Source organism: Paraphaeosphaeria sporulosa (genome assembly GCF_001642045.1).
Source record: "Paraphaeosphaeria sporulosa strain AP3s5-JAC2a unplaced genomic scaffold CC84scaffold_2, whole genome shotgun sequence".
Taxonomy (NCBI): Eukaryota; Fungi; Ascomycota; class Dothideomycetes; order Pleosporales; family Didymosphaeriaceae; genus Paraphaeosphaeria; species Paraphaeosphaeria sporulosa.
The window spans coordinates 2,481,960-2,508,422 of NW_017253361.1; the positions used below are offsets into that span (position 1 = coordinate 2,481,960).

The 26,463-nt window shown below is 53.9% G+C and overlaps 12 protein-coding genes across 12 annotated transcripts; 8 read left to right on the forward strand and 4 right to left on the reverse strand.

The window, feature by feature from the left end:
* Positions 1 to 882: 882 nt before the first annotated feature.
* CC84DRAFT_1161125 (uncharacterized protein) lies at positions 883 to 2,286 on the reverse strand. The gene is made up of 2 exons (XM_018177657.1): positions 2,010 to 2,286; positions 883 to 1,943 (listed from the first exon to the last, which is right to left on the reverse strand). The coding sequence occupies exons 1-2, from the start codon at positions 2,208 to 2,210 to the stop codon at positions 1,116 to 1,118; spliced, it is 1,029 nt and encodes a 342-aa protein (XP_018040489.1). The 5' UTR covers positions 2,211 to 2,286; the 3' UTR covers positions 883 to 1,115.
* A 116-nt stretch (positions 2,287 to 2,402) lies between these two features.
* On the forward strand, positions 2,403 to 2,821 carry CC84DRAFT_1161126 (uncharacterized protein; the record flags this gene model as incomplete). Its single annotated transcript, XM_018177658.1, has 2 exons — positions 2,403 to 2,503; positions 2,629 to 2,821. Exon 2 carries the CDS (start codon positions 2,629 to 2,631, stop codon positions 2,818 to 2,820), a length of 192 nt encoding a protein of 63 aa, XP_018040490.1. The 5' UTR covers positions 2,403 to 2,503.
* Positions 2,822 to 3,812: 991 nt separating this feature from the next.
* On the reverse strand, positions 3,813 to 4,549 carry CC84DRAFT_1161127 (L30e-like protein). The gene is made up of 3 exons (XM_018177659.1): positions 4,500 to 4,549; positions 4,273 to 4,439; positions 3,813 to 4,176 (listed from the first exon to the last, which is right to left on the reverse strand). Exons 2-3 carry the CDS (start codon positions 4,364 to 4,366, stop codon positions 3,887 to 3,889), a joined length of 384 nt encoding a protein of 127 aa, XP_018040491.1. The 5' UTR covers positions 4,367 to 4,439; positions 4,500 to 4,549; the 3' UTR covers positions 3,813 to 3,886.
* Positions 4,550 to 4,692: 143 nt separating this feature from the next.
* CC84DRAFT_1161128 (vacuolar ATP synthase 16 kDa proteolipid subunit) lies at positions 4,693 to 6,197 on the forward strand. The gene is made up of 5 exons (XM_018177660.1): positions 4,693 to 4,804; positions 4,942 to 4,954; positions 5,154 to 5,283; positions 5,385 to 5,645; positions 5,699 to 6,197. Exons 1-5 carry the CDS (start codon positions 4,776 to 4,778, stop codon positions 5,758 to 5,760), a joined length of 495 nt encoding a protein of 164 aa, XP_018040492.1. The 5' UTR covers positions 4,693 to 4,775; the 3' UTR covers positions 5,761 to 6,197.
* Positions 6,198 to 6,647: 450 nt separating this feature from the next.
* On the forward strand, positions 6,648 to 8,382 carry CC84DRAFT_1256023 (carboxypeptidase-like protein A1 precursor; the record flags this gene model as incomplete). The annotated part of the gene is made up of 5 exons (XM_018184588.1): positions 6,648 to 6,978; positions 7,027 to 7,042; positions 7,192 to 7,517; positions 7,572 to 7,853; positions 7,914 to 8,382. The coding sequence occupies 5 exons, from the start codon at positions 6,648 to 6,650 to the stop codon at positions 8,222 to 8,224; spliced, it is 1,266 nt and encodes a 421-aa protein (XP_018040493.1). The 3' UTR covers positions 8,225 to 8,382.
* Positions 8,383 to 8,484: 102 nt separating this feature from the next.
* On the forward strand, positions 8,485 to 10,029 carry CC84DRAFT_1161131 (NAD(P)-binding protein). The gene is made up of 2 exons (XM_018177661.1): positions 8,485 to 9,869; positions 9,938 to 10,029. Exon 1 carries the CDS (start codon positions 8,848 to 8,850, stop codon positions 9,841 to 9,843), a length of 996 nt encoding a protein of 331 aa, XP_018040494.1. The 5' UTR covers positions 8,485 to 8,847; the 3' UTR covers positions 9,844 to 9,869; positions 9,938 to 10,029.
* A 1,318-nt stretch (positions 10,030 to 11,347) lies between these two features.
* Positions 11,348 to 12,039, forward strand: CC84DRAFT_1213492 (uncharacterized protein; the record flags this gene model as incomplete). Its single annotated transcript, XM_018182538.1, has 3 exons — positions 11,348 to 11,575; positions 11,627 to 11,741; positions 11,813 to 12,039. The coding sequence occupies 3 exons, from the start codon at positions 11,348 to 11,350 to the stop codon at positions 12,037 to 12,039; spliced, it is 570 nt and encodes a 189-aa protein (XP_018040495.1).
* Positions 12,040 to 12,444: 405 nt separating this feature from the next.
* CC84DRAFT_1202666 (sulfite reductase hemo protein beta-component) lies at positions 12,445 to 17,547 on the reverse strand. The gene is made up of 4 exons (XM_018181787.1): positions 17,377 to 17,547; positions 17,130 to 17,269; positions 12,690 to 17,075; positions 12,445 to 12,638 (listed from the first exon to the last, which is right to left on the reverse strand). The coding sequence occupies exons 1-4, from the start codon at positions 17,405 to 17,407 to the stop codon at positions 12,609 to 12,611; spliced, it is 4,587 nt and encodes a 1,528-aa protein (XP_018040496.1). The 5' UTR covers positions 17,408 to 17,547; the 3' UTR covers positions 12,445 to 12,608.
* A 338-nt stretch (positions 17,548 to 17,885) lies between these two features.
* CC84DRAFT_1161134 (adenine nucleotide alpha hydrolases-like protein) lies at positions 17,886 to 19,007 on the forward strand. Its single transcript, XM_018177662.1, has 3 exons — positions 17,886 to 18,197; positions 18,287 to 18,704; positions 18,758 to 19,007. Exons 1-3 carry the CDS (start codon positions 17,983 to 17,985, stop codon positions 18,977 to 18,979), a joined length of 855 nt encoding a protein of 284 aa, XP_018040497.1. The 5' UTR covers positions 17,886 to 17,982; the 3' UTR covers positions 18,980 to 19,007.
* Positions 19,008 to 19,075: 68 nt separating this feature from the next.
* CC84DRAFT_1213495 (uncharacterized protein) lies at positions 19,076 to 21,501 on the reverse strand (the record flags this gene model as incomplete). Its single annotated transcript, XM_018182539.1, has 2 exons — positions 19,076 to 21,417; positions 21,468 to 21,501. 2 exons carry the CDS (start codon positions 21,499 to 21,501, stop codon positions 19,076 to 19,078), a joined length of 2,376 nt encoding a protein of 791 aa, XP_018040498.1.
* A 718-nt stretch (positions 21,502 to 22,219) lies between these two features.
* On the forward strand, positions 22,220 to 23,848 carry CC84DRAFT_466316 (putative serine/threonine protein kinase). Its single transcript, XM_018186390.1, has 3 exons — positions 22,220 to 23,478; positions 23,581 to 23,651; positions 23,704 to 23,848. The coding sequence occupies exons 1-3, from the start codon at positions 22,560 to 22,562 to the stop codon at positions 23,833 to 23,835; spliced, it is 1,122 nt and encodes a 373-aa protein (XP_018040499.1). The 5' UTR covers positions 22,220 to 22,559; the 3' UTR covers positions 23,836 to 23,848.
* A 999-nt stretch (positions 23,849 to 24,847) lies between these two features.
* On the forward strand, positions 24,848 to 26,235 carry CC84DRAFT_466366 (uncharacterized protein). The gene has a single exon (XM_018186391.1). It carries the CDS (start codon positions 24,966 to 24,968, stop codon positions 26,136 to 26,138), a length of 1,173 nt encoding a protein of 390 aa, XP_018040500.1. The 5' UTR covers positions 24,848 to 24,965; the 3' UTR covers positions 26,139 to 26,235.
* The last annotated feature ends 228 nt before the right edge of the window (positions 26,236 to 26,463 follow it).

The following is a 26,463-nucleotide window of genomic DNA, read 5'->3' on the forward strand; positions in this document are numbered from 1 at the left end:
CGGCGTCTAGGCATCATGATATCTCGGCGACAAGTCCGGCCCATCATTGGGAATACCGTGCCCAGCCGAAGCACTGTGCATTATGGATAAGTCATAAATCATAAAATATGGGCATTCTGCGACATATGGATGAAGTACCTTCGTTTAGGATGTTCTCCATAGGGTTGAAAGAAGAGACGTTGTGGAATGGAAAAGAGGTCTTCTTCGTAGCGCAGGGCATCAGGCCGGAGATGTGTCCACTCAATTAGGTGTCGACCCAGCGAGAATATTGTGTGAGAAACCAGTATCGAGATCGTCTCTTGGGTAGCCAGCATGCGTTGTAACATCTGACTCCCAGTGAAGCTCATGTCGTCCGTTTGCGTCGCCAAACCCTGGACCATGCTTCGCTGATTGTGAGATGGCTCGTGGGTGCCTTAAGACGCATCTTGGAGAGCCAATCCGATGTAGAACTCAACGTTCTCGTGCGCGATTCTGCATGCTTCTGCGTGCGTTTTCCTTCGCGCAGGGGCTCTGAAGCGTCCCAGCAGGACTCGAGGCCCTGTACCAGAGACTGCGGAGTGGGAGCTTTCGATGAATTGTTCCGGGGTGTAGGGTGCTTCGTCCGTATCCTCTGATGGGTCGATTTCAAGCAAACTTCCTGGAGCGAGCGTGGTGAGCACCGGATCGCCGAGAAAGGAGTCCAGCGATCGGGGTTCCTTTTCATCATAGTCAGGTGGGAGTGCGACTCGAAGTTGAAATCCATGCTGAAGAAGATGTCCTTAGACTATATCTTCTAAGGCGGAGCGCAGTGATGCTAGCGCGTTGCTGAAGAATCCTAATGACGACAGCGAAGGACAAGAACGGCGAGTGCTATAAGAACTGCGAGGAGGATGCTTGTCAGTATAGTCATCCTAGAGCGTGGGTTCGAATTGGAGTGCGAGAGTAAACTTGTGAATGTAGCATATGCGCAAAGTGACCGCGCCACAATCCACCAAAATACTGTCGCCTTCGGTTCACCTAGCCAATAGACTAGCGTTGGGACCCGGCCATCATAGTACATGGTGATTGTATTGATTAACAAGTATCCTGAATAGCCCTGTAAGCGAAACTGATCGTGCGGTGCATCAACTGCTGTCTTAATCGCTCTTCCCCATTCCAACAATCTGGCCTCTGCTAGCCAACCCTAATCCCAACTCTTCCGCGCTCTTGAACCTCCCTTTCATCTTCCCTATACTCGCGCCGGTCTCCACATCTGCCCTCACGCTCTTCACACTGCTCTTCCTCCTTTTCCCGTGCTGCGCCTTCTCATAATCGTCTTTCCAGAACTCCCAGCCAAAGATGCACATCAAGAGCACAACAATGGACACAACAATGACAGCCATGACGAAACCGAGGAGCGCCCAGAAACTTGAAGAGAGGAAGCCAATCAAGGAGGAGGTGCCGTAGCTAACGGCGTGCGAGGTAGTGCCTTTCTCGCCGTGGGTATCCCAGGTGAGGAAGTGCATCGTGCGTTCATAACTGAGCGACATACGTGGAACAAGCTTCGCGCTGAGTATCTCGAAGCTGGGGGAAGGATCGCCTGCAGAGAGGACAGGGCGTTGTATCAGCAGGACTTCGAGCATTTTCTGCGCTGGGTCGTCGAGATTGAATCGCAGCGCTGGGTTCGTGAGATCAGAATGCAATTCTACAATGTCGAATTGGAAAAGAAGTGCTTCGAGGGTCTGGCTGGTCTCGACATGTCGAAGCGAGTGGCGATAAGACAGGCCAAAGAAGCCGCCGCCAAGGTTGCTCTCGTGACTTGCTTCAAGCTGACCGGCGTCCAGAGCCGTGGAGAGCTGGTCGGCGGAGAAATCCTGAACAACTTGGTTCGCGTAGACCAGGGGAAGTATGCGATTGCCGGAGTAGAGGGGGGCGTTGTTTATGGCGAGAAAGGCGCTGTCGTAGGGGAGGGAGATGTTGAGGAGCTGCACCACGTTAGTGCCTCTGTATGGGATTACAAAATTTGATCGTATCGCAAGGATCAAGTGTACCAAAGCATTGTCGTCAACCCTCTCACTCCACGGTTCGTTCAAACCCTCAGACGTGTCCTGAAATAAGAATGGGCATCCTGCGCAAGGGAGTTTTGCAATGTAGTTGTAGCCTTCCTCCACGACCGTGACTTCAGGCGCTACTTCTGCGCTTGTTGCACGAAGCAGACAAAGAGTCCCAGTGAGCAAGGACACAGCCCGCATGGCGGACGCGATCGGCGGCGGATAGTGATGTTATTGGAGGCATACTGGCAACCTCGCTTGAAAGAGTATGAGTTCGTGTTTGAGATGACAGCTTGGCGTTGGGTGGCAGAAGCGGTTGATCCGTGCACGCCGATGTACCACCACGGGATGAACCAGCTTGGTATGCTGGACGAGACATCCAGGTACCGCACCGCGTAATGCCGCACGACGGGCCAGAATGTGATACAAGCGAAGAGAAACATCATACTGACTGCGGATATTCCTGGGTGCAACGTGTTTAGATTGAGTGAAGAGTAAGTTTCTAGAGTACTTACAGCTCTACGTTCTTGGTGTGGCAGGCGGCTTCCATGTGAGGCCGTCGCGACATGCAATGATTTACACTCGCACAGCATCGTTGTCTGACGTCTGGTCAACGTAGATGCCCAGCAATTTGACTGGCGGCATAGTCAGCACCGCGGTCGGCTCCGATGATGTCCCATTCGATGCACACATTGAGCTCCTCTGTGCTCACTCTCCCCACTTTGACGAAGCTCTTGACGACCGCTTCGAGGTAGTAGGTGCTCTACGACTGTCGCTCGAGGAAGATGGCTGTTTGCGTGTATGCCCGTAACGTAAGCACATTTTTTCATTCTTCCATAGGCAGATAGCTTTCTGATTCCTGGCTACATTCAAGAATGATTCAAAGCTCTTCACTAGGGTCCTCTCACGGATGTATAGTGGGAGCCTCGGCCTGTCGATCTTGGACGAATCCACTATCCGGAAGATACTGTGCGATCTTTGGTTGCTGGCATCCAAATATCAGATATGTCAATCACTTTTCTATATGTGTCGGTCAAGCATCTATTTCTGCATAGCGTAAGACCGGAGCGTGCGTCATGAGTCTGTTTACCTCGTTCGTATTCAAAGCTCATCGATATGTTGCGTAGAATATAGAGCTCCAGAACCACATGATAGACGCATTGAAGCACAAGTGTTCTAATCTCAGTGAGAAGGAGAGGTGTAACTTCGCTCCATCGCTCATCAGCGACGTCTATAAGAGAACGTCGCGATCATCGCCGTTGCGCCGTGCAGTCACATGTATGGCTGTCTGGGCTATGGATGGCAGCCACGTCAGGAAACATTATGCCCTTGACGGAGCAACTCGTTACACTGCAGGAGCGTGTGTCAGCATTGGAAAAGGAGCTCGCCTTCAAGGCCGAATATTTGGAATTGATAGACTTCAACTTCACGCGCGAAAGAAGCTGCGGCTACTTTTCGTGGAGAAACATTAAATCCCTAAAGAGCAAATTAACTGCTGCTGACGTGTCTAGTACAACGAAAGCGACACCTTCATTGGCAACTCTATCATCGACCCCCGCCGTCTGCGGCGGACGACCTCGCTGATCTGTTAGGGGCACTTGAAGGCTGATAATGGCCTTCTTTCTCTTCGAACAGCACCAATGTATGATAATTCACCATAGCCCAGGAAAGTGAAAATATGCATGTGTGGAGTCAGCACTGGAATTCGCTATCTAGTACTTCATTCTCTGTCCGGCGTAAGATCCCATTGAGATATGTTTCACTCCCAAGTCCTTGTAATGTTGCCCACTTCCAACTCAAAAACCGCGCGCGAGTGTAAGCTGGAAGGTGTGGCGCCAGACGTGGTTGTACGATGATTTTAGATCAAGACATGCTGCTTAGATCTGGAGGCGCTCGACCTTGTCCTTGAGGGACCTGATCTGCTGCATTAGGTCGGACGCCTCGTTAGTCGTGATCGAGCAGGCGATGACGGAGCGAGAGACGCCACAGGCACGGCCGAGCGCCATCTTGCTGGGGACGTAGACGTAGGGAACGTTCTTGTCCTCGCAAAGGAGGGGCAGGTGGAGCAGGATGGCGAGAGGGCTCGTGTCGGCGGCGAGCACGATCAATTCAGAGATACCGCGGTTGAGCGTCTTGGTGGCTTCGTTAGCACCCTTTTTTATCTGACCTGGTACAGAGTTAGCTATGTCTACAGCGGCTTCATGTACCAACTGTCTATGTCTACGACAAAGCGACAGTGTACTGGGGAGTAAGGGTATCGTACGGAAGTGCGTCGCTTGCTGGATCAAGTCCAAGATCTCGGTCGAAAGGGCCTGATCGGCCTGGGGCCACGCAGCGGAAGTATCGTTCTGAGACATTTTGGAAGCTTCGTGTGTAGAATGTACGACGGATGGATAGGATTCACTGCGATGCTCGCCCGGTAGAGGGTTCCTGGCGTATGTTAGCGAAAGAAAATGATGCGCAGTTGTGCGCGACTGAAAGGCGACATACACGGCGTTGCTCGTCCGTTCCAAAAGTGCGTGTGGAGTTGGTGGTGATTCGATGGTTGAGTCTATTCAAAATTCTCGATAAGATCGTTAGCGTCCGCGCACGGCCGCCAGCCACGTGACATCGTTAGCTCCGCGAAGCGAAGCAAGCCTGCGGCGACCTCATCATCATACTCTCGACCACCTCCTCGCCCAACCTCCAACGTCTACGACGTCGCTCCATCTCGATCCGCCCCTCGTTGCACTCCAGAAGCACCGCGATCTCGTCAACACATCCATAATGTCGTCCGACTCCCCTACGGATCTTTGGTGAGTTCTCTAGCTCTCTGGTCGAGGCAAGCTTGCTGCCTCACAACACACCCGAGCTTCCACATGCCCACACGCCATTGGGAGACGTCTCACAGTTCTAAGTTGGTTTGAATAATAGCTAACCTATGTGCTCGCAGCCCCGTGTATGCCGTAAGTCGCCCACACCTGCTCGCCTCCTGTGGCGTCATACACATCGTGCAGCGCCCACTTTAAAACACCATCGAGTATTCAGCTTGAGGAGTTGGCGTTTGCAGAAGCCTCTGAAAATGCTCGTCAATAGTGTAAGGGTGTTTAGGAAACACTCTTACACGCATGCACCGCTTTGCGCACACCGCTGACACTTGAATAGCCGTTCTTTGGAGCGATGGGCTGCGCGTCCGCGATCATCTTCACCTGCTTCGGCGCAGCCTACGGCACGGCTAAGGCGGGCGTCGGTGTCAGCGCCATGGGTGTCCTACGTCCAGATCTCATCGTCAAGAGTATGTCTCTTGTACCGCTATTTCCATCCTGAGCTGCGACCTTATCGCGCGCCTATGGGACGAGAAAACATGCTGTGGCCACGACGGCTAACGCGATGCAGACATCATTCCCGTTGTCATGGCTGGTATCATTGGTATCTACGGTCTCGTCGTGTCAGTCCTGATCAGCAACGACCTCAAGCAGGGCAGCTCGCTTTTCACCAACTTCATTCAGCTTGGTGCTGGTCTCTCCGTCGGTCTTGCCGGTATGGCAGCTGGATTCGCTATCGGGATTGTTGGAGACGCTGGTGTGCGAGGAACTGCCCAGCAGCCCCGGTTGTTTGTTGGCATGATCCTGATTCTTATTTTCGCTGAAGTCTTGGGTGTGTACAACTTGATGACGATCGAACTCTTCAAGTGCTAATCAGACAAAAAGGTCTTTACGGTCTCATCGTTGCCCTGCTGATGAACTCTCGCGGCGCCGATAGCCACTGCTAAACATGCGGGAACATTACGCATGATCGCAGCGCACGTCAATACTGCTGCAATCGACCACATCGGTATCGAATCATTTGGACACGTTTTTGGCACGACCACTTGCACTTACGTGGCGTTGATGTACGCCATGTTGTATGTCTAAATCTGTGTATTTCTTCGGGTGTCCAAAGCAATGGATACTGGAGGTAGGTTGGGGACGAGAGGGAAGAAGTGGGGCTTCGTATGTTAGATAATGGCATCGATGGGTGGTAAATGCGATCCATTGGGGTGGCGTGTATTCTAGGATCTTTCAGTCATCTGTCTACTTTGCGCTAAGAAACGGAATGCATTAGTCCTTCAGAATACATAAGGTGGTTAGAACCGGCTACAAGGAGTCGATAACATCACCTAGGCACCTCTAGCGTAACCTGTTATTCGTGCCATTGCATAAGATCGACGAAAGGTCTATAGGTCGCTTGGCACAAGGTTATCAGGGTACCGGTATTCGTATATTTGCTCACGAGCCTACAACTGCCTAACTCACCTTCCTATCGCGGACTTGCCAAGTATATCCTCCGACTTCCGCCATAGCACGTCAAGACCAGGACGAATCGCAGCCAAGACAACCATCGTGGCTTAAATAAATGAAAGCACCATACATCACGCAAGATCCGCGTCTGGGCCCTCTAGATCCACTGAAGCGATCTCCCGCCGGTGCATGAGCCTTGGTACCTGCCTGATAAACGTCTCTGGGCAGCGGTGGCTTGAACGTGAAGATACCGGAGCTGGGACTTGATGGGAAGGTGAAAGACTTCGCAACGAAATAGAAATTGGGTATAAAGGGTTGTGAGAGGTGATGTAGCTGGGTAGCGAGGTCTTGTTGACCACAGAGCTGGAACATTTTAGCTATGAAATTCTTTCTCTCTGAAAGCTTGCTCCTCGCCACTACCGTCCTGGGCACGGCGGTACCAAGAGCCGAGAAAAAGGTCGACTATACGGGCTTTAAGGTCCTCCGTCTGTCGCTTCACAAGGCTACCAACAACATCGAGGAGCAGATTGAGAAAGTCGCCGCTCATATTCTCAACCCTGGGAAGTCGACGCTCGATGTCGTTGTTTCGCCTGACTCGGTTGCTGCTGTGAAGGCACTCGTGCCGGAGAGTATCGTTATCAATGAAGATCTCGGCGCGTCGTTGGCTGAAGAGGGTGAACTGGTGTCTCCGGACTTCAGCGTTTCTGCAGGTACGGCGCCGTCGACTGATTTAGAATATTAATACTGACACAGCAAAGTCCCCAGCGAGACATGGTAAGAACCCCCAAGACACAAAGTGGCTGTTTCGGCTACAATTGTCTGAACATGTCGGGCTTAGGTTATGAGCTAAAGCAAAAAGAACCTACTCGTTTCTATGTATCTTCTTTCATGCATTTTACTGACTCTGTACCCCGCCCTTGTAGGTTCACGGCTTATCATCCGTATGCCGACCATCTGACGTTCCTGAGCGACCTGCAAGGCGGGTTCCCTTCTCAGTCCGAGATCTTCACAGCGGGAACGTCCGTTCAAGGTCGCGCTTTGACTGGCATCCATATTTGGGGATCGGGCGGCAAGGGTTCGAAGCCTGCAGTTCTGATCCACGGCACTGTCCATGCGCGCGAATGGATCACTACCATGACGACCGAGTACTTCGCGTGGCAGTTGCTTACCAAGTACGCTTCCGATGCGACCGTGAAGTCTCTCGTCGACAAATACGACTACTACATCATTCCGGCCGTCAACCCTGATGGTAAGTTCATGCCAGTATCTCTTCTGCGAATTGAATCTGACTCGGACTGGCTAGGCTTTGTCTATTCCCAGACCAACGACCGTCTCTGGCGCAAGAACCGCCAGACTGTCAGCAGCAGCACTTGCGTCGGGCGCGACATCAACCGTAACTGGCCTTTCAAGTGGGAGGTTACCGGTGGAGCATCGACGAGTCCCTGCTCGGAGACATACAAGGGACAGGCTGCTGGTGATGCGCCCGAAAACAAGGGGCTGGTGGCGCAGGTCAACTCGTTGCGCGCTGGCACAGGTATCCGTCTATACCTCGATATCCACTCGTATGGGCAGTATATCTTGTGGCGTAAGTGCCGCCCGCATTATCTTGTCTTCTCTTCTCGACCGTACTGACGACGATACACAGCATACGGCTACGACTGCTCGCTCGTCGTACACAACAGCGCGCAGCACCGCAGCATTGCCACGAGCGCCGCTGCCGCCATCAAAGCTGTCTCGGGAACCAGCTATACGATTGGTCCGTCCTGTTCGACGTTGTACGCCACAACGGGTAGCTCTGTCGATTACATCGATGCAACTGGTAACGCTACGTACAGCTACACTTGGGAGCTGAGGGATACCGGGACGTACGGATTCCAATTACCGGCGAGCCAGATTCAGCCCACGGTCAGAGAGACATGGGCAGGACTTGTGTCGACATTGCAGAATGCTGGGTAGGGGTGAAGGTCAACGATACTTGAGATGAGGCAGTTGCCCAGTGGCGACGAGGCCGGGAGGTCACATATCGAGGATCCAGAATAGAATCGCACTGCTGATGAAGGGGCGCATGGAATATAAGTGTGCTAGGATATTGATTCTGTTAAACGGTACTGTGGTGTATCGTGAGCATCCAGGTTGTGTGTGTTGCTCGCGGAGTTTGTCCCCGCCGAGAACAGAAGGAGCAACTTTCCCCGCTCCGGTGACATCACGGCGCTTCTCGCAAACCACTGCCCACAACGACACATCTCAGCAGGCAAGCGTGTAACCCTGCAGCTCAAGGCTACGATGTCAGTTGACGCACAAGAAAACAGTATTTAAAGTCAGCTCCGAGACACACAGGTTTGATTGTCAATCAACTCGCAGTGGCTGTTCAATTTCAAAGAAGACTTTGCAAGTGGGGTTTCGAGCTCTCCCCGATTTGGAAGCTATAACAGTTCTTCCCCAACACTACCATAGGTACTGCGTTGACTGCAACCGCAACGATATATAAAGTCAACACTACCTCCCATCTACAGATATTCGCACATTGGCCTCTCTCCTGCTCTTCTCTGTTCAACCTTCCTCTCGACGTAAGTTTCACAATGGTCCTAAACTTCGGCATCATCGGAACCAACTGGATCACCCACTCGTACGTCGAGTGCGCCCAGGCGACCCAGAAGTGGAACCTCGCCGCCGTCTACTCGCGCAAAGAAGAGTCAGCCAAGGAATTTGCTTCAAAATATGAAGGCCAGAAAATCGAGCTCTACACCGACCTAAACAAGTTCTACGCCGACCCCAACCTCAAAGCCGTCTACATCGCCTCGCCCAACATCCTGCATTACGAGCAAGCCAAAACCGCCCTCGAAGCAGGCAAAAACGTCATTCTTGAGAAGCCCTCGTGCTCCACAAGCGAAGAGCTAGACGAGCTGTTTGCGCTGTCCAAGTCCAAGGGTCTTTTTCTCATTGAAGCATGGCGCCACATCCAAGAAGCAAACTTTAAGATCCTCAAGGAGTCGATTCCCAAGATCGGTCGCGTCCTCGGAGCGAGCATCACGTTCTGTCAGTTCTCCAGCCGCTATGACGCCGTTCTTAGGGGCGAGGTGCCCAACATCTTCAACCTGGAGATGGGCGGCGGCGCGCTCGTGGACATGGGGTGCTACACCGTCGCAGCGGCAGTATGGCTCTTCGGCGCGCCAAAAGACGCACACTACTACCCCGTCATCGTCAGCACGGGCGCTGACGGCGGAGGTATCTTGACGTTGCAGTATGAGGACTTCACAGTCCATTTGTCGAGCAGCAAGATGCATACCAGCGATGCGCCGTCTGAGATCTACGGAGAGAAGGCATCACTTATCGTACCTTCAATCACGGACATCGAGAAGGTTACGTTGAGCGATCCGCGAACGAAGAAGAGGGAGGAGCTGGGTACGAAGAAGGAGGATCTGAACTTGAAGGAGGAGGCGGCTGAGCAGGCGAGGATTATTGCTGAGGAGGACTGGAAGGCGGCGGGTGAGCTGGAGGCGCATAGTCGGGCGGTGCTAAAGGTTTTGGAGAAGGTGAGGAGGGAAAATGGGTTGTTGTTTCCAGGCGGGAAGTAAGTAACTATTTGACCATAATATGAAAGGTATGCTGCTGGACTCAGTGTCGCCGCTTCCCGGAGACTCCACTACCGTATTAATTTCCCTTTCGCAGGCTTGGCCTTGCCAGTACTTTTGCCTACGGCAAGTTTCTACCTTTTACATTTCGAGGTAGTGTCACAGTTCTAAGAAGAAGGATAGCGAAGGTATAGAGCGCTCTTGAGCCCACATTTTCCCGTTCTTACTTCCAAAGGCAACATCATCAATAGTGGGCCAAATTGGAAGGGCTAGCGCAGGACCATCTGGTTCGGTACCACATAAACTACATCTAATGGTTGCAAAACTGAGACACGGTGATCTGATTTGCATAAGCTGTCGAATTTATGTCTCAATTGGGCAAGTGGCCTCGCTTTTATGTATTAATAAGTGCAATGATCTACATAGAGCACAGTAAGCGGGCTTCTTGTGACCCTGGCGATTCACCCGCTACAGATACTGTTGCATGGTTCAGCACGTATACACCTTTTAGCCTACTTGTTATTTTGCGTGAGGTACGAGATATCATCTTCTCGTCCCAACATGAGAAGCAGCCTAACGCAGCTCAGTTGTTCACAAGCTTAGCAGCAGGCGGAAACATTGTTGACTTGAGGTCCTCCTATGTCGACAATCTTGAAGGCAGCATTAGTGCGTTCGTTTACTACGTTCCATTCACTCATCAGTTGCCAAGATGAAGGCAGACGGCTGCTCATCGCTGCAACCACCGTGTGTGGCTTCAGTGTTGCAAGAACCTGGTAAGTGGCGCTTAGGCTTCCACGTACCCACAGACTCATGCTCAAACGCAGAACATGTACAAAGGATGAAACAGGCAACATGACGATATCGGGATAGGTTGCTGTCCTTTTCGTCGCATCGGGCGTAAACAGGGCGCACTTGGGACAAATAGCTCGGAGCCAAGATGTAAGATAATACAGTGCTGAGCTGAGCCACACAGTGATCGCCAACTGGAACTTCTTATTTTTCCGTTCCTTGCAGTCGATTGTAAGCAACGCTTCGTGTTTAATGGAGAATCTGACCTATGGGAGGACGCAACTCCTCTGAATATGCTGACAGTGCTGTTAGGATCACAAATGCCTCCGTGACACCCCTACACCGGCCTAGTCAGCCGTGCTTCCCTACACGAATGCATATGGTCGAACAAGACACTCATGCCAAGCTCAAAATGACCGTAGAGAGGACAAAGCGCTCGCGCGAGATGGAATGGAGAGACATTTTGGTCTCAAAGACTCCCCCAGTCGAGTCAAATAGATGCAGATCGACGTCATGTGGCTCTCCAAAGGGGTTCATGATTGTGATGGCATCAGGACTGCAATCGCGATGGCGACTCTCGAACACAGACGTCAACTATAAAGAGTCGAGCAAGGAGCTGTCAAAAGTGAACACCATCAATCTCTTCAGACTTCCCTCTTCACTACAATCCATCAGCTACAACCCTTCATATTGAAATTTCAATTCAACGTCCTACACCATGAAGTTCACCGCAACCGCAACAACCCTCGCAGCCTTCAGCCTCTTGCGCCTGGCCTCCGCGAACTTCGACCTCTACGCCGTGCTCGACACCACCGTTGTCCCGGACGAGAACCCTGAGCCCGCCATCGACGAATGGAGGGTTTTCGAAGCCGAACCCGACTGCGACGATGCCAAAAACGCCGCCAACTGGAACGATAGCGATGATGTGAGCGTCCTCCAGAAGAATGTTGGCCATGTATACATGGTCGATTTTGGGCTATCCACTAACTCCCCTCAGGTCAGCGGCGACAAACAAGGCGTCGTCTTCGAGGGCGACAAAGACCCGCAAGACCCCGGGAAAGCCACGCGCGTGGAGATGAACTTCCACGACACGGACCCCGTCTACCACTTCAGTAAGTCTCGATACGCCACCAGTCTCCAAATCCATCCAGAGAGCAGTCGGGCAGCTGACCATGCATGCCAGCCATCTACAAGGACCGCAACTATGACATGATTGGGCTCGACGGTAATACCTACGGCAACTGCATCCCCTTCCCCGGCGACGACTTCCAGTGCAACTACCCGCTTCCTCTAGGCGTGCAGACCCTGTCCGGGGCCAGGTACTTCCGCTGTCTTACGGATATCACGGCGCAGCAGCTCAATGAGGCGAACAATAAGAAGAGGGGCGTGAAGGTTGCGGTCAAGTTTTGATGACCCAGCCGCGTGTGGTCTGGGGCTGCAACAAGGCGCTAAAGGCCTGAGATTTGGAGTGATGCTGGGAGGAACGAGTTGGGCTTCCAGGACCTGGGGATGCTTTCGTGGTGATCTTTTTCCGTTGCAACTTTTTGCCTGACTTTCTTGTGTTTTGCAACGAGGTCTTTTGGACTTCAGATGTAAATGGTCGGTGCCTTGCGTAGTCCCAGCTATATATACATATATGACTGGAAAATATCCATGTACTGTCTTTGTAGACATCGCAGCCTTGCAAAAGTGCGCAAAGTATCACGATAAGCAGATATCTCAGCTACTCCTCAAGCAGTGATGCCCATAGACTCCAACACCACAAGACACGGAAGAGTTTCTTCACTGAGATGAATTGAAAATGATATAATTTTTCCTTGGCCCAAAAACGCCAGGTCAGGATATGCTAACTGATGAACCCGCCACCCTACAAAACACACACATAAGGTTATTTAAATGCCAAGCCGTACCATATATACAAGCGAACTCAACGACGGGTATCAAGTCCCTTTTCTAACCCCTAAGTTTTAGACCGACATCTACTCTTCGTCTGATTCCTCTTCTCCGGTCTATTGCACATTAGCGAGTGTTCATATGGATGAGCGATGGAATAAACTTACGTTGTCGTGGAAGTTCGTTCCGTGCGTCGTCGCCTGGATGTATCCCTTCCGGATGACAAAATCACCAAAGTGTTCGCCCTGCTCGCGCTCGACAGCCCACTGCTTGATCAGAGGCTTCATGATGTCCAAGATCTCGTCTTCCTTGATCGAGCTCCTGTACAGCTTGTTGAGTCGCTGACCGTGGTAGCCGCCGCCGAGGTACATGTTATATGCGCCGTAAGCCTTGCCGACGAATGCGACCTCAGCAAGCCATGGTCGTGCACAGCCGTTGGGGCAACCTGTCATACGCATCACGATGGAGTCTTGTCGGAGACCAGCCTCTTCGAGCGTGCTCTCCAGCTTGGAGATAAGCTCGGGGAGGTAACGCTCGGATTCAGCCATCGCGAGACCGCAAGTGGGGAAGGCGACACATGCCGAACTGCTGAGACGCAGTCCAGAGAAGTTGGTGTTGTCGAGCTTGTTCTTCTTCATCACCGCCTTCACGTTGTCGAGATCCTCATCCTTGATGTTGGACAGGATAAGATGCTGGTTACCAGTGAGTCTGAACTCGCCCTTGTCTAACTTAGCAATTTCGACAAGACCAGACTTCATCGGGAAGTCAGGCGTATCCTCGATACGACCGTTCTCGATGAAGAATGTGAAGTGGTTGAGGCCATTCTCATCCTTCTGCCAGCCGAAGGTGTCGATGTTAGAGTCGAACTTGAAGCTCTTCGCGTCAGCAAACTTCTGGCCCCATAGCTCCTCGACAGCGTTCCTGAAGACATCGACGCCCATGTCATCGATTGTGTACTTTAGACGAGCGTGCTTGCGGTTCTTGCGGTCACCGTTGTCGCGCTGGACGAGCATGATCTTCTCGCAAACGATGTGTGCCTGGTCAGTAGAAACGTAACCAAGCATGCTACCAGTTCGCGGATAGGTCTTCTTGTTGTTGTGCGTCACACCCATACCACCACCTGCAAGAATGTTGAAGCCTTCGAGGTTGCCGTCCTTGCCCTTGATAGCAATGAGACCAACATCGTGAGCATAGACATCGGTGTCATTGTGCGGAGGAATGGCAATGGTGATCTTGAACTTTCGGGGAAGGTAGACAGGACCGTAGAGCGGCTCGTGGTCCTGGACAGCCTCGCCTGCGACCTTGCGCTTCTGCTTAGTCTCGTCATCCTCTAGCCAGATCTCGTGATAAGCTGTCGTCGATGGCAGGAGATGGTCGCTGATCTTCTGGGAGATCTTGTGGACCTGCGCATGGAAGGCGGAGTGCTCGGGTAGGGATGAGCACATGACGTTGCGGTTGACATCACCACAAGCGGCAATGGTGGTCATAAGAGCCTTGTTGATGGCTTGCATAGCAGGCTTGAGCTTGGTCTTGACGACGCCGTGAAACTGGAAGGTTTGACGGGTGGTCAGCTTCATCGTCTCATTTCCGAGCTTGTCGCTGATCTCGTCCATCTGGAGCCACTGCTTCGGTGTTGCAACACCACCCGCAAGGCGGCATCGAATCATGAAGGAGTAGGCTGGCTCAAGACCCTGAGCCTTTCGCTCATCACGCAGGTCGCGGTCATCTTGCATGTATGTGCCGTGGAACTTGGTAAGTTGCTGGTCGGCGGCCGAGATGGCTGCAGTAGAAGTATCCTGCAGACCCTCCTCAATGGTGCCACGGAGGAAGTTGGAGGCAGCCTTGATGTCCTCGTTGGTGATTGGCGGTGGCTCATCGGGCAATCCTTCGACATTGTCGACACCAAGAGCTTGCCAAAGCTTGGGCTCCCACTCACTGTAGCCGGTTTGGTACGCGTCAGGGTCCTGGTCATCTCCAAGACCGCACTCGGTCATGGGCTTGCCACCCAACGTGACCAATCGAGCGTGAAGGTCCTTTCCGGGCTTGTTGTAGTAAATCTTGTCCTCCTTACGAGGCCAGTAGTGGCTGTCACCCAGAGCGAAGACGGCAAAGTTTACAGTAGCAAGATCCAGGTCCGTAGAGTCCTTGACCGTCTCCCAGAACGTTCGTCCATTTTGAGGGAATTCACCCTGGCCGGCAGTACTGCTCAGGAAAACGACGTTCTGCTCGCCAGAAAGATCCTCAATGGGGTAGTCATCCATGGCCATGCAGATAGTCTTGAGGCCTCGGGCCTTTCCTCGCCTAGCTAGACGCTTGGCAAGGTTCTCTGCATTGCCGTTATCGGAGGCGAAAAGAACTGTCATTGGGTCACCTTGAAGACCCTCGAGAAGCTTGCTGTACGCATCCTTGGCCTTGCGCTTCTGTAGCTGGCGCACCTCGGTGCCGTATGAGCCAGACAGATTGGCGGAGAATTCAGGATGTCTCTTCATGACCTGGGAAAGGTAATTGTCGCGTGCCAGGAATTCCTCGAGCTCCTTCTTGATGCGCTCCGAGTCAAGCTGGAAGTTGGGCTCGCCCTTCTCGTCTCCTCGCGGGTCCCACCGGTAAAGCGGCCAGTATCCAATGTCGACCGCCTTCTTGGTCTCTTGCAAGACAGTCAGAGGCGAATCGGTTTCCTTCTCGTAAGGCAGATAGGCGAGAACGACCGAGGGGCCGTCGAACTTGTCGGCTTCAATCATAGCCTCGAGAACCTGAGTGTAGGAGCCGTACGCCGCTACGGACGCAACATACGCGTTACCGAAGTTCATGGCATAGAGACCAATGTCCTTCTTCCGTCGGTTGGCGTCAGCCGCAGCTCGCTCCGAGTAGGGTGTAGAGTCGATGATGAGCATGTTGACGTTCTCGCCCGAGGCAAGGACATGGTGCACACCAGAGTTGCCCAAATCGTATGCCCATGCATCTGAACCAATCAACCAGGGTGACTCCCGGAAGAAGAGCTTCTTCGTAGACAGGAGCTGGGTGGCCGCTGGTGAGCCATCGTTGCTAAGGCGGGAAATGACTTCCTGTGCAAGCGCGTTCGCCTTGGTGCTATCCTCAGCATCCAGAGCCCACTTGGCTAACCATTCTAGAGGTGCCTTGGTGATGAAGTCGTTGCTCTTCGATGCTTCACGGACCTCCTCAATGAATCGTTGACGATGCTCCTTGCGTGCGATCAGAGATCCGAAGCCGTATTCCGGGCTCGAAGAGATCTCGTTCGAGACGCCAGCGTGCTGCGAGCCAAGCTGGTTCGCAATGTGCAGCTTCTCGCCAAACACTTGGTCCAGGATCTTTACGTAGGCGTTTTCCAGGCTAGGCTGCTCAGCTTTGGTTTTGTTCTCGGTCGGGCCTTCGAGGTTACCAATTTGGAGGTTCTGCACAGGCTTCTCGCTCATGAGGTTTTGGAAGATGCCACGCATCGCTTGCTGTACCGTTTCCTTGTTGATGTATCCAAGCTGGTAGCCAACGACCAAAGGCGAGTTCTGGCTAGACTTGAGGGACATCAAAACGTCCAATAGAAGGGGACCCCAACGGGTGGTCTGACGGCGGACCTGCTCAAGGACGGCTATCCGCTTGATCGACTGAGGCAACAAGGGAGCGAGAGAAGCGCCAAGCCATGGTCGGTACATACGGAAGGAAATGACACCGGTGTTGGCGTAGTCGACAGAGGCATCAACCGTGTCGATTTCGGTGGCGAAAACTGCTACATCCGCACCGAAGAGGAAAATGGCTGCCTCCGCGTTGGGGGGACCAGTGTAGGAGAAGGCATCGTAGGACCGGCCAGTTGCCTCCTTGAGGTCGGCCCAGATCTGAGATGCAAAGCGGTAGATGTCCTCTGAAGAAACCGGCTTGGAAGCCAAGGATTCGACTGTCGTAGCTGACGATGCAGATACGCCGCTGGCGGTGCTCGATTCACGCTGTGATGAGCCCGATGACGAATCTGCTCGTGTGCTGTTCCTCTCGGACACTGGCAGCGATTGGCTGTTCTGTGTGGAAGTCGGGGGAGCCAAGGAGGCGCTGGGGCCCTGGCTGCGGGCGAAGGAGATGGTGGCGCTCCTGCCGTCATCGGCGTAGAGGCCAGTCTCCTCAGACTTGGTGTTCTGGTAGTCGGCCGCGCTGCTCACATCGAGGATGCGCCGTACCAGCTCCTGATCCTCCTCCTGGATCTCCTTATTGGCAAAGGCAGTGGATCCTGAGGCGAAGAAGTGAATGACACCCTTGCCCGACTTGGTGGCGAGGGCATGGGCAGTCAATGCAATGTCTTGCGTCTGCTGTAGAGTCTCCGAGTGCAGGAATGTAAAGCCGCACTGGCGGATGGAGGTGATGTCTGAATAGTCGGGGTAGGATGAAGGCTGTACCGACACGTGGATGACGACGGGGTACTGTGCGAGCTTGTAGAGGTGGGGAATCGACTTGATCAGGATGGACGAGGAAGTAGCGACCGAGGTGAGCTTTCCTGCGCGGAGGGGCGTGAAGCACGACAGGAGCGGGTCGGCATTCTCCTGCACAGCAACAATCTGGCCATTGAGTCAGATTGCAACCCCCAAGAAATCGAGTACAACTGTACGAACCTCTGGCTGCTGCTTCGCGACGATGCTCTGCGCTTTGTTCGTCTCGAGCTTCCTCAGATGGTCTGAGAACTCGGACGGAGTGGCGAGGGTAGGCTGGACGGAGACGACAACATCGCTCGCAAGATGGGCGATGCGCGCGACTGCAGGCACACCATCAGCAATTGGCCCCGATGGTCGGAGGGTGGGTGTTTGGCGATGCACGGGTCTGGGGAACATGCGGGGGTGTCATTGGGCGGGGGGGACGTACCAGCCTCTCCAGCAGTCTTGATGGCACCCATAGCGTCGAAGAGTAGCTATGAGGAGTGTGAGGGACAGCGGATGCTGGGAGAGTGATTGAAATAGGCGCAGTCGGCATGCAGCGCGAGCGGCAACGGCAGCTATGTCGTCTACTTTTTTCTTTGGGTGGCCGAAATGGGCCTGGAGGCAGTCGAGCACGCAATCCACTGCTCCACGCTCCGAGAATACACCGCGTGGGCCTGGAGCGGGAGCGCCAGTCAGGCTGCACCACTTTGTCAGGCACTCGAGGGCACCCAGCGCCCCCACTCGCGTTACTCACAGCGACTGTCATGCCGCCCGAAGGTCATCAGCGACAGCCCGCGTCTGCTCGCTGTGAAGGCCGATGCGCGTCGAGGGCATCGTCGGAGCTGCGCCCCGCGCGTGATCTGATGCCCCGCTACCCTGCCTCGGCCACATGCGAGGCTCCGCAATGCGGCTTGCGGCTTGCGGCTTGCGGCTCGCTGCTGGTGCCTCCGTGCCTGTCCCCGTCCGTGTACTGTTCGTGCTTACGCTCATCACCGCGCCATAGCCTACTGTATAGTGTATGCTCTCATGTCGAGTGTGCTGCTACCGCGCAATGACCGCTGGAGACTCCTCAGCCCGCGACGTTGAAGTGCCCGCCTCGCCCCTCGTCCACGATGCCCCGCTGCCATTCCCGGACGTGTGCGCCCGCATCCACGCCCGCATCCAGGCCTTCCTCGACGAGCAGCCCGCCTCGGACCGCCTGAAGAGCGTGCAGGAGCAGACGCGCATCTCCCTGCGCGTCATAGAAGAGGCATTGGACAAGTACAGGTAGGTAGGCGTGGCCGTGCAACCCCAGGAACTACCCGCGATGATCCCCGGGGTCACACAGTAGAGCATAGTTGACGTGTGCATCGCAGCCTGTCGGAGCTCTCTCTCGCCTACAACGGCGGCAAGGACTGCCTCGTCCTCCTAATCCTCTATCTCTGCGCCCTCCACCGCAAAGGCCTCTGCCCCGCCGACCCAAATCGCAATCCCCACACCGCGATCAAATGCGTCTACATCCAGGCGCCGCACCCCTTCCACGAGGTCGAGGACTTTGTGGAAGTCTCCGTCAAGACATACTCCTTGCAGCTACTTGAATATGCAAAGCCGATGAAAGCCGCGTTCGCAGACTACCTGCACGACACGCCCTCCGTCAAGGCCATATTCGTGGGCACCCGGCGGACAGACCCGCACGGCGAGCACCTCAGACACTTTGACCCCACCGACTCGGGGTGGCCGGCCTTCATGCGCATACACCCCGTCATAGACTGGCACTACGTCGACATCTGGACGGTGGGTGCTCATGCTGACACGGTGCGAAGATATATGCTGACAGATAGGAACAGTTCATCCGCCACCTCAACATCCCCTACTGCAAGCTCTACGACCGCGGCTACACCTCCCTCGGCGGTACCGACGACACGCATCCCAACCCCGCCCTCGCAGCCGCAAAGCCGCCCCTGAACGGCACCGCACCCAGCACCCCCAACGGCACGCCAAAGCCCCAGTTCCGGCCCGCATACGAGCTGGTCGACGATTACGAAGAACGACTCGGACGAGATAGATAGCATATTGTACATAGCATACATACCATACCATTTCCTCGCTACATTTCGCTCAATAGATTGGCTGGCATCCACTATCGACTGTGTGAACACGCACGTTTACATCTCCACGACCTTTGCATCCTTGCCAGCCTGTTCCTTCGGCCCCTTCCCCTTCCTCCAAACCCTCACATCCCGCGGGTCGAATCCCCCATTCCCCCAAAGCGCCCACTCCGGCGTCTCCTGCCCCACGTAATCCTCCGGCCGCCACCCGACCACCTTGCCATCCGCATCCGTCCTCGTTCCTTCTACCAACCCCTCATTCAGCTCGTAAAACCGCTCGAAATCAATGCGCGTCGCCCACTTCCCGTCTTTCTGGAAACGCGTCGAGTCTGCGAGGAGCACGCAGCACGAGTGCGCATGCTCGGCCGCGATGCCGTAGGACAGGTTGCGCTTCGCGAGTTCCTCCGCAAGCAATGTAACGAACGCCGCGACCTCCTCGTAGAAGGGCACGTTCTGCATCGTGAGGCCAGCGGACCCCGCTGCTGACGTCCCGCAGTACGTCACGCCTTTTACCTCGACGAAGCCGGGGAGCGCGCGCTCGACGAGGTCGGCGTACCCGCGGGCTTCCTCGGCCATGTTGAAGCCCTTGACCAGCGTGAGACGGAAAACGGTACGCTGCTCGAAGCGGCGCTGCTTGAGGATGTCGAGGCACGCGCAGAAGCGCTCCCAGAAGTCTCTATGCAGGGGGCGGTCGATCTTGCGAAGGGAGTCCTTGTTCGACGCGTCGATGGAGACGTAAAGCTGGGTGACGGGGATGAGGGAGGCGAGCTGCGCGGGGTGCTGCGCGTTGCAGACGAGGAAGGTGGAGATGCGGTTTTTGTGCATGATGGCGAGGAGCTCATTGATGTGCGGGTAGAAGATGGGCTCGCCGACAAGCGAGAGCGCGCAGTGCCGGATGCGCATGGCTTCGGCGAAGCGCTCAGCGCGGACGCCGGGGACGCCTTTCATCATTTTGATCTTCTTGTAGTGCGCGGTGGTGATGCCGTCGTAGATGAGCTCAGGGGCGTCGGTGATCCAGCGCCATGTTGTACCCACGGGGTTGGTGCCGTGGCGCCAGCAGAAGACGCATTTGTTTGAGCATGAGAGAGATGGCGTGGCTTCCATGCAGAGATGGGATTGGATGCCGTAGAAGGAGTATTTGTAGCATGAGCCGCGACCTCGGAGGGCGGACTTGGTCCAGCGGCAGATCTTGACGCCTGAGTGGGATCCGATAATGCTGTAGCCTTGCTTTGTGAGGGCGGCATGCGTGGGGGAGGACACTGGGACCATCTCTTTAGGCGCAGAAACGGGCTTAGATACCCTGGACTTGTAGGTGGTGAAGTCGACGGGTATCGGGTCGGCAGAATCAGACTTCACCATGCCGCCGAGATCTTCGACATCGTCTACCCGCGCTGCTTTCCGTGGCTTTGGGGATACTCCCTCGCTTTCGCTGTCCTCGGCAACATCCTCATCTTCCTCGTCACTTTCAGCTGGATCGCCACTGCCGGGAACACCTTCGCCCAGGCCTCTGCCTTCTGCCAGCTCCACGAGTGCTTCCTGTACACCAACGCGCCACTCTCCCAATCGCGTGTCCACGTCGCTTTTGACATCTCCTATGCCTAAGGGGTACGCTCTCTTCCTAGCTGTCAATCTCGCCATCCACTTGTCCACTTCCCTTGCCTGACTGCAGAAGCCTTCCTCCTCCGTTGGCCACCCCTCCTTGTCTCCAAGCCCAAACACCGAGTACCCCAACAGTCCGCTGAGCGGCGCAGTGTCGATTCTGAAGTCATTGTGCGTTTCTTGGAGGTTCTCGATGAAGTTGTCCAAGACGGTGTCGATGTTGTATGTAGGAAGCAAAATGATGTAGAAGTATTTCACGCTCGAATCGTTCTTTGGGGGGCTGAGGAAGAAGTCGTCGAACTCGATGTAGGATAGGTCGTGGATCTGAGGTTCGAGAAACGATATAGACTGGTCGCAACCAGCAGTCCATTCGGTGAAGACTTTTGTGAGCTGGGTGGCGTAGCGCTCGGTGGTGCCGGAGAGTGATTGGAAGAAGACCAGTGGCTGGATCTTGTCCGTCTTGTGGTTGAAGTTAGCCGCAGCTGGTGCGCGCTTCTTCGGCACTTTCTTGCCCTTGACCGTCTTGGGTCCCTTCTTGGCCTTTACGACTGGTACAGACACAACGCTGTCTTCTGCACGATTGTCCACATTTACCGCCGGCGTGACTATGGTTGTGTTCTCTGGTAGCCATTCAGGTCTCAGCTCAATCTCTTTCTTCTCAATCGGCGAAGAAGGTGCGGGCGAGGCTGAGATCTTGTGGCGCCGACTCCGAAAGTAGATTGCGAGATGTACGAGTACAGCGAGGGAAACGGCCGACAGCAACAGGGGCACGCGATGGTCATGCCAAATGAGCAGAAGCTCTGCAGTTGAGTCAGCGCATGCATAGCAATGTTCTTGGAAGCAGTCTTACCATCTGGCAACACCAAGAAGCGATCGAGCGACATGGCTACCGTGCTGCAGCGAACGTCGGTGCTCTTGGGAACATGAACTTTTGCGACGTGTGGGGGATTCGTGGCGGGGCATCGGAGCGAGCTAACGCCGAGGCAACCTCGCCCATGGGATCGCGGCATCCTCCCTCACCTCCCGATGTATGCCTCGACTGCTCGAAACAAAGAAGGGATCAAGTTCAGCATGTCCCTTTCCTGTCTAGTGGAATCGCAAAAACCTTGACTGTATTGTATGTGAACGGATCCGTCACGAGGTCATCCTATAATCTAGCTTCAAAAAAGATGGAGAAACTCACTGTACCTGCGCGGACGAAAGAATTCCAGCGTACAAGACGAATCAACCTCTTAGCAGCAAATAATTGTCTCCGAGAGTAGTACGGAAGTGCTTGGTTTCGGTCTTGTCATACGACATCATTTGAGTCCGACAACTTGAGGCACATCGTTTGCGTGTCGCTTTTCTAGGCGATCAATCCCGTCATTCGCGACATGCTTTCCCATGGAGATGCATGTCACTTCGCCATCCGTCGGTTTTCTTACTACATCTATTTGTTGTGCCGTTGTTGCTTTGGTCACAGCAAAGTCTCCGAGGAAGAGGAACCAATTCCGTGTGGAGGAGGGGGAATATCCCTCATGGTCCTTGCTCCCAGCCACGGCAACACGTGCGACAATCTGCCTAACAACACCACAGCATCTTTTCGCGACTCGCCAATTCTTGTCTGTTACCTAAGCGATATACCTTTCCTGGCCATTTCTAATACGTAACTTGAGCGATATATGCGCATCTCGACATTGAACCCCTTACGCAGAGGATCGCCCTGATTGACGAGTTCACAAGGTCGCACAGCAGTCGTATTTCAACATATCGCTGACAGCCGTATCCAGCGATGAGTTGCGACTGCTTATATCTTGGGGTATTCTCCAGCAGTATTGCGTAACGAAGCAGTGCCTTATCGCAAGTGCTCCGCACTGCTCGTGCTCTTTGTTGAAGTACTTTCAGCGCAGTCTACTCTGGTAGCCGTACCTGACGGTGACTTCGTTCGATCAGTCTGGCTCCAATGCATCGACCCACCTTCCCACCTACGACCTCCAACTTGCTGCAAAACAAGAGTCCCGATCGCATCAAATATCTCGTCAATGGCGATCATGAGCACCACCTCGCCAATACCGTACGCCTGTACGACAACGACAGCACCATAACACGGTTTATCCGGTGGATCAAGAAAGGCAACCAGACAATACCGTCCGACCGTGTACCATTGGCGATCGATTACGACATCTTCTCGACGGCTGAAAGCGGGGGAACAATCGAGTCGAAATACGGTCGCTACAAAGAGGTCTTGGGATGGGGCTCGTCCTCCACAGTCAAGATGGCGTACAAACCCAATCCGCACCACGGTCCGAAAGGATACACTTATGCTGTAAAGGCGTTCCGCCAACGCGCCAACGAATCACACAATGCATACCACAAGCGCGCATCAGCAGAATTCTGCATCGCAACGACTCTGCAGCACAAGAATATAGTACACACGATAGACCTTCTGAGCGACGACCATGGCCGCATGTGTCAAGTTATGGAGTTCTGTGCTGCAGGTGATCTTTGCGCGCTGCTCATCTCTGCAGGAAAGCTTGACGAAACAGAGGCAGATTGCTTGTTTAAGCAACTTGTTCGTGGCGTTGCATTCATGCATGAGACAGGCGTTGCCCACCGGGACTTGAAGCCTGAGAATATACTGTTGACGACAACAGGATGTCTCAAGATATCGGACTTCGGAATGGCAGAGTGCGTGCAGTACGCATGGGAGACTACAGGTCATCGCTCGAAAGGATTGCAAGGCAGCAAGCCGTACATGGCACCCGAGATCTACATCACCGAGCACTTCGACGCGAGAGCCATCGACGTTTGGGCTACGGGCATTATGTATGTTGCCATGCGCACAGCACGACTGATGTGGACCAAGGCCGACGATACAGACAGTACGATCCTCCCCGGTACGAGGTCGCTATGTCTTAGACACAAGACGACTTGTACACAAACCCACTTTTATGACTCGGCTGACTTTGTATCCGCGAGTATAGGCATGTTCAAGAAGTTCAAGCTCAGCTGCGGGTCCGGAGAAGGGTATCGCCCAGTAGAACAATTCGAAGGTGTAAGTGGACAAGCTTACGGGCTTTTGCATTCGCTGACGACTTTGCTGCTAGGCGCACCGGCGGCAGCTCATATATTCCATACTGCAGACAGATCCTCAGATGAGGATCAAGAGCTCAGAGATTCTGGATTCGCAATGGCTCTCGGATGTTGTGATATGTAAAGCTGGGCAGCGTGGGTACTAATGTATTTTATGAAATTATCGGGCTCTCATTCGCCGCCGCACGTTGAGGCTTTGTTCTTCCCATCTCCATGGTTTCGTTCTGGACAATCTTGGTGCTGACAGCTAGGCGTGTACGTTTTCCCAATCACACCCGCCTTTTGGGGTTGTTGGGCTACCAACCTCAGCGGGCTCCACACAATTTTGAATAAACCCATAGACATGTGCACTGGGCAACAATGAGATGAAGTCGAAAATTTTACCTCGCGAACGTTGTAGAACATCCATACATTTCTAACCATTATTTACACATCCTCTGTATATCCTCTGCATATCCCTCCGTACATCATCTATCTGTCCCACCCTCTTCCCACCCTACATTATCATCATCATGTCGTCAGCAACAAGATACTCCGCCTCCAGGAATCGTGGTAGAAGCTTGAATCCAATAGCTATGCTCAACAATGTACAGACACCCGGAATAAAGTGGATGGTCTTTCTTGCTTAGTAGAGGTATATACGATCCTGACTCGACTTACGCTGACTTTGCACTCGTTCTTTAGGACATAGCTACCGATAAATTCGTGTACACCGATGCAGATGTCCAAGACCACCCTCCGGAGGGTGAGTCTGCGCCTATCATCGCGTTCCCCGGCGACGATGCAACCAACAGAGCGGTGAAAGCATATCTGTTGGATGTTCTCACCAGGACAGGCTGGGGCCTGGCTGTTGAGTCGGCGCAAGAAATCCGTGCGACAATCAACAGCTTCGTCGGTAACGGCTGGGCGTTACGGAATCGGTATGCGGACAACAGACTGCAAAATATATGCCCTCCCCAAATTACCGCCATCGAAGATGGAGTCACGATTAAGCGCAAGGTCAGCGCGACTGTGCGCTCAAACATCGGAAACTGCATCATGCACGAGATACAGCGTTACTTTGAGATGGAATGCAAGAAACGGGACGCTGGCGATGCGGAGAATACCTTGGTGAGCCGTCCAAGAGAATTTGGTACTGAGCAGCACGATAGCACTGCGGAGCCGAATGAGCTTGAGGTGCAGCGATTCAGAAAGCGTCCGCTGAGCAGAGCGACGTTGCCGGACGAGTGGATGAGTGAGAGTTTACGCATGAGGACAAAGTCAGTGGAATGATACCATGCTTGCGCTTTTCATACTGACAGTACACAGATCTCGCCTCAGTCAGCCCTCAGAGGATCAGCCACCACCACTGCCCAAGCCAATTCGATTTAAGCAACAGCCTGTGTATATAAGCAAGACCTCTGCCTACCCTATGCCGGTAGATATTACTGATAAAACTGAGAGAGCTAAAAGTATCAAAAGCGTCCGCAACACGCGGTATGACAGCCCGCAGCCAAGGGGGCGACGGCCAGCCAGTAGTGCCAGCACCGTGGGAATGTTGACACCCAAGCGGAGTTTTCCGTATTATACGATTTCTGGATCTTCTTTGCCACGGCCTGCAGCCTCTTTTGGCTTCAGATCTGTTTCGCGCGCAACATATGCCAGTCGCACCGCACTGGAAAGTGAGCCTGCGCAAAACCTCGTTAGCGATGCGGGTGTTGTGGCTTCGTACATCACTTTTCCTGCAGATGCTCTGGTCGACAACAAAATGCCAGCGCATATTAACGTTGAAGGCGTCGATGATGGTACGAACGAGGATGCGGAAGCAACGTCGCACGCGACACCTCCTAGCACAGACGGGCACGACGACACAGCAAACGTCGCTATGCCTGAAGGGCATCCGAAAATCATAAGTCCGGATGATATTGAGAAGGCCGGCGACATATTAAACGCCACTGAGTCTAGCCAGCATCACCCGACAACCGTCAGTCCAGATGATATTGAGAACACCGACGACGACGCTCCGATCCACCCTGCTGAAGAATCTACAGAGCCAGCACAAACGCGAGAGCCAATATGTCCCGATCTCGACCGCTGGATCCGAACTCTCACATCTTCGCCCGGACCCCAACCGATGCCCACCCTTCCACCCTCTCCCCCAAACGCCTACAAGTCCATACCAGATGGTCTTAACACGATCGTACCTGGCGTACCTGTCTCTAAGCCTGATGTAATCGGGAGTATTGCCACGATCAACGACATCCCTGTAGGCAGCAAGACGAGAAGGATAGCTGAGCGGGAGCTAGAAGAGGCGCGCGCGCGAACGGAGGCGGCGACGGCAGAGAGGCAGCAGGTTGCGTTGACGAAGGGTAAGGGGAGGATGAGGAGGTTGTTTGGGAGGGTATGGGGGAAGGTCAGGAGGCGCAAGGATGAGAGGCAAAGGGCCGCTCAAGGGACAGAAGGAGCTTAGGCTGTGATAGTGGAAGTGCGGACACTACAGTGTGTGCTAGAGAAGGAAAAAAAGAGATCGCGATGGGCTCATGTTCAGCATGTCTGCGGCATTTGGATGGTTATGGTGTGGACGTAGTTTCTTGATTGGCGTTGTCTTACTTACCTAACGGATTCAAGGCCGGAGGTCACGACTGTACCCCTCAATGAAGTGTCAAGCCGAGCTGGTAAGCCGAGATCCAGTGAACTCCAAAGCATACGTGATTGAAAATGTGTTGTTAGCGATACGTGCAAAGCACAGCGGATATTTTCCAGAGGATCGAGGCTGGGTGCCTGCTGTCGGCCGA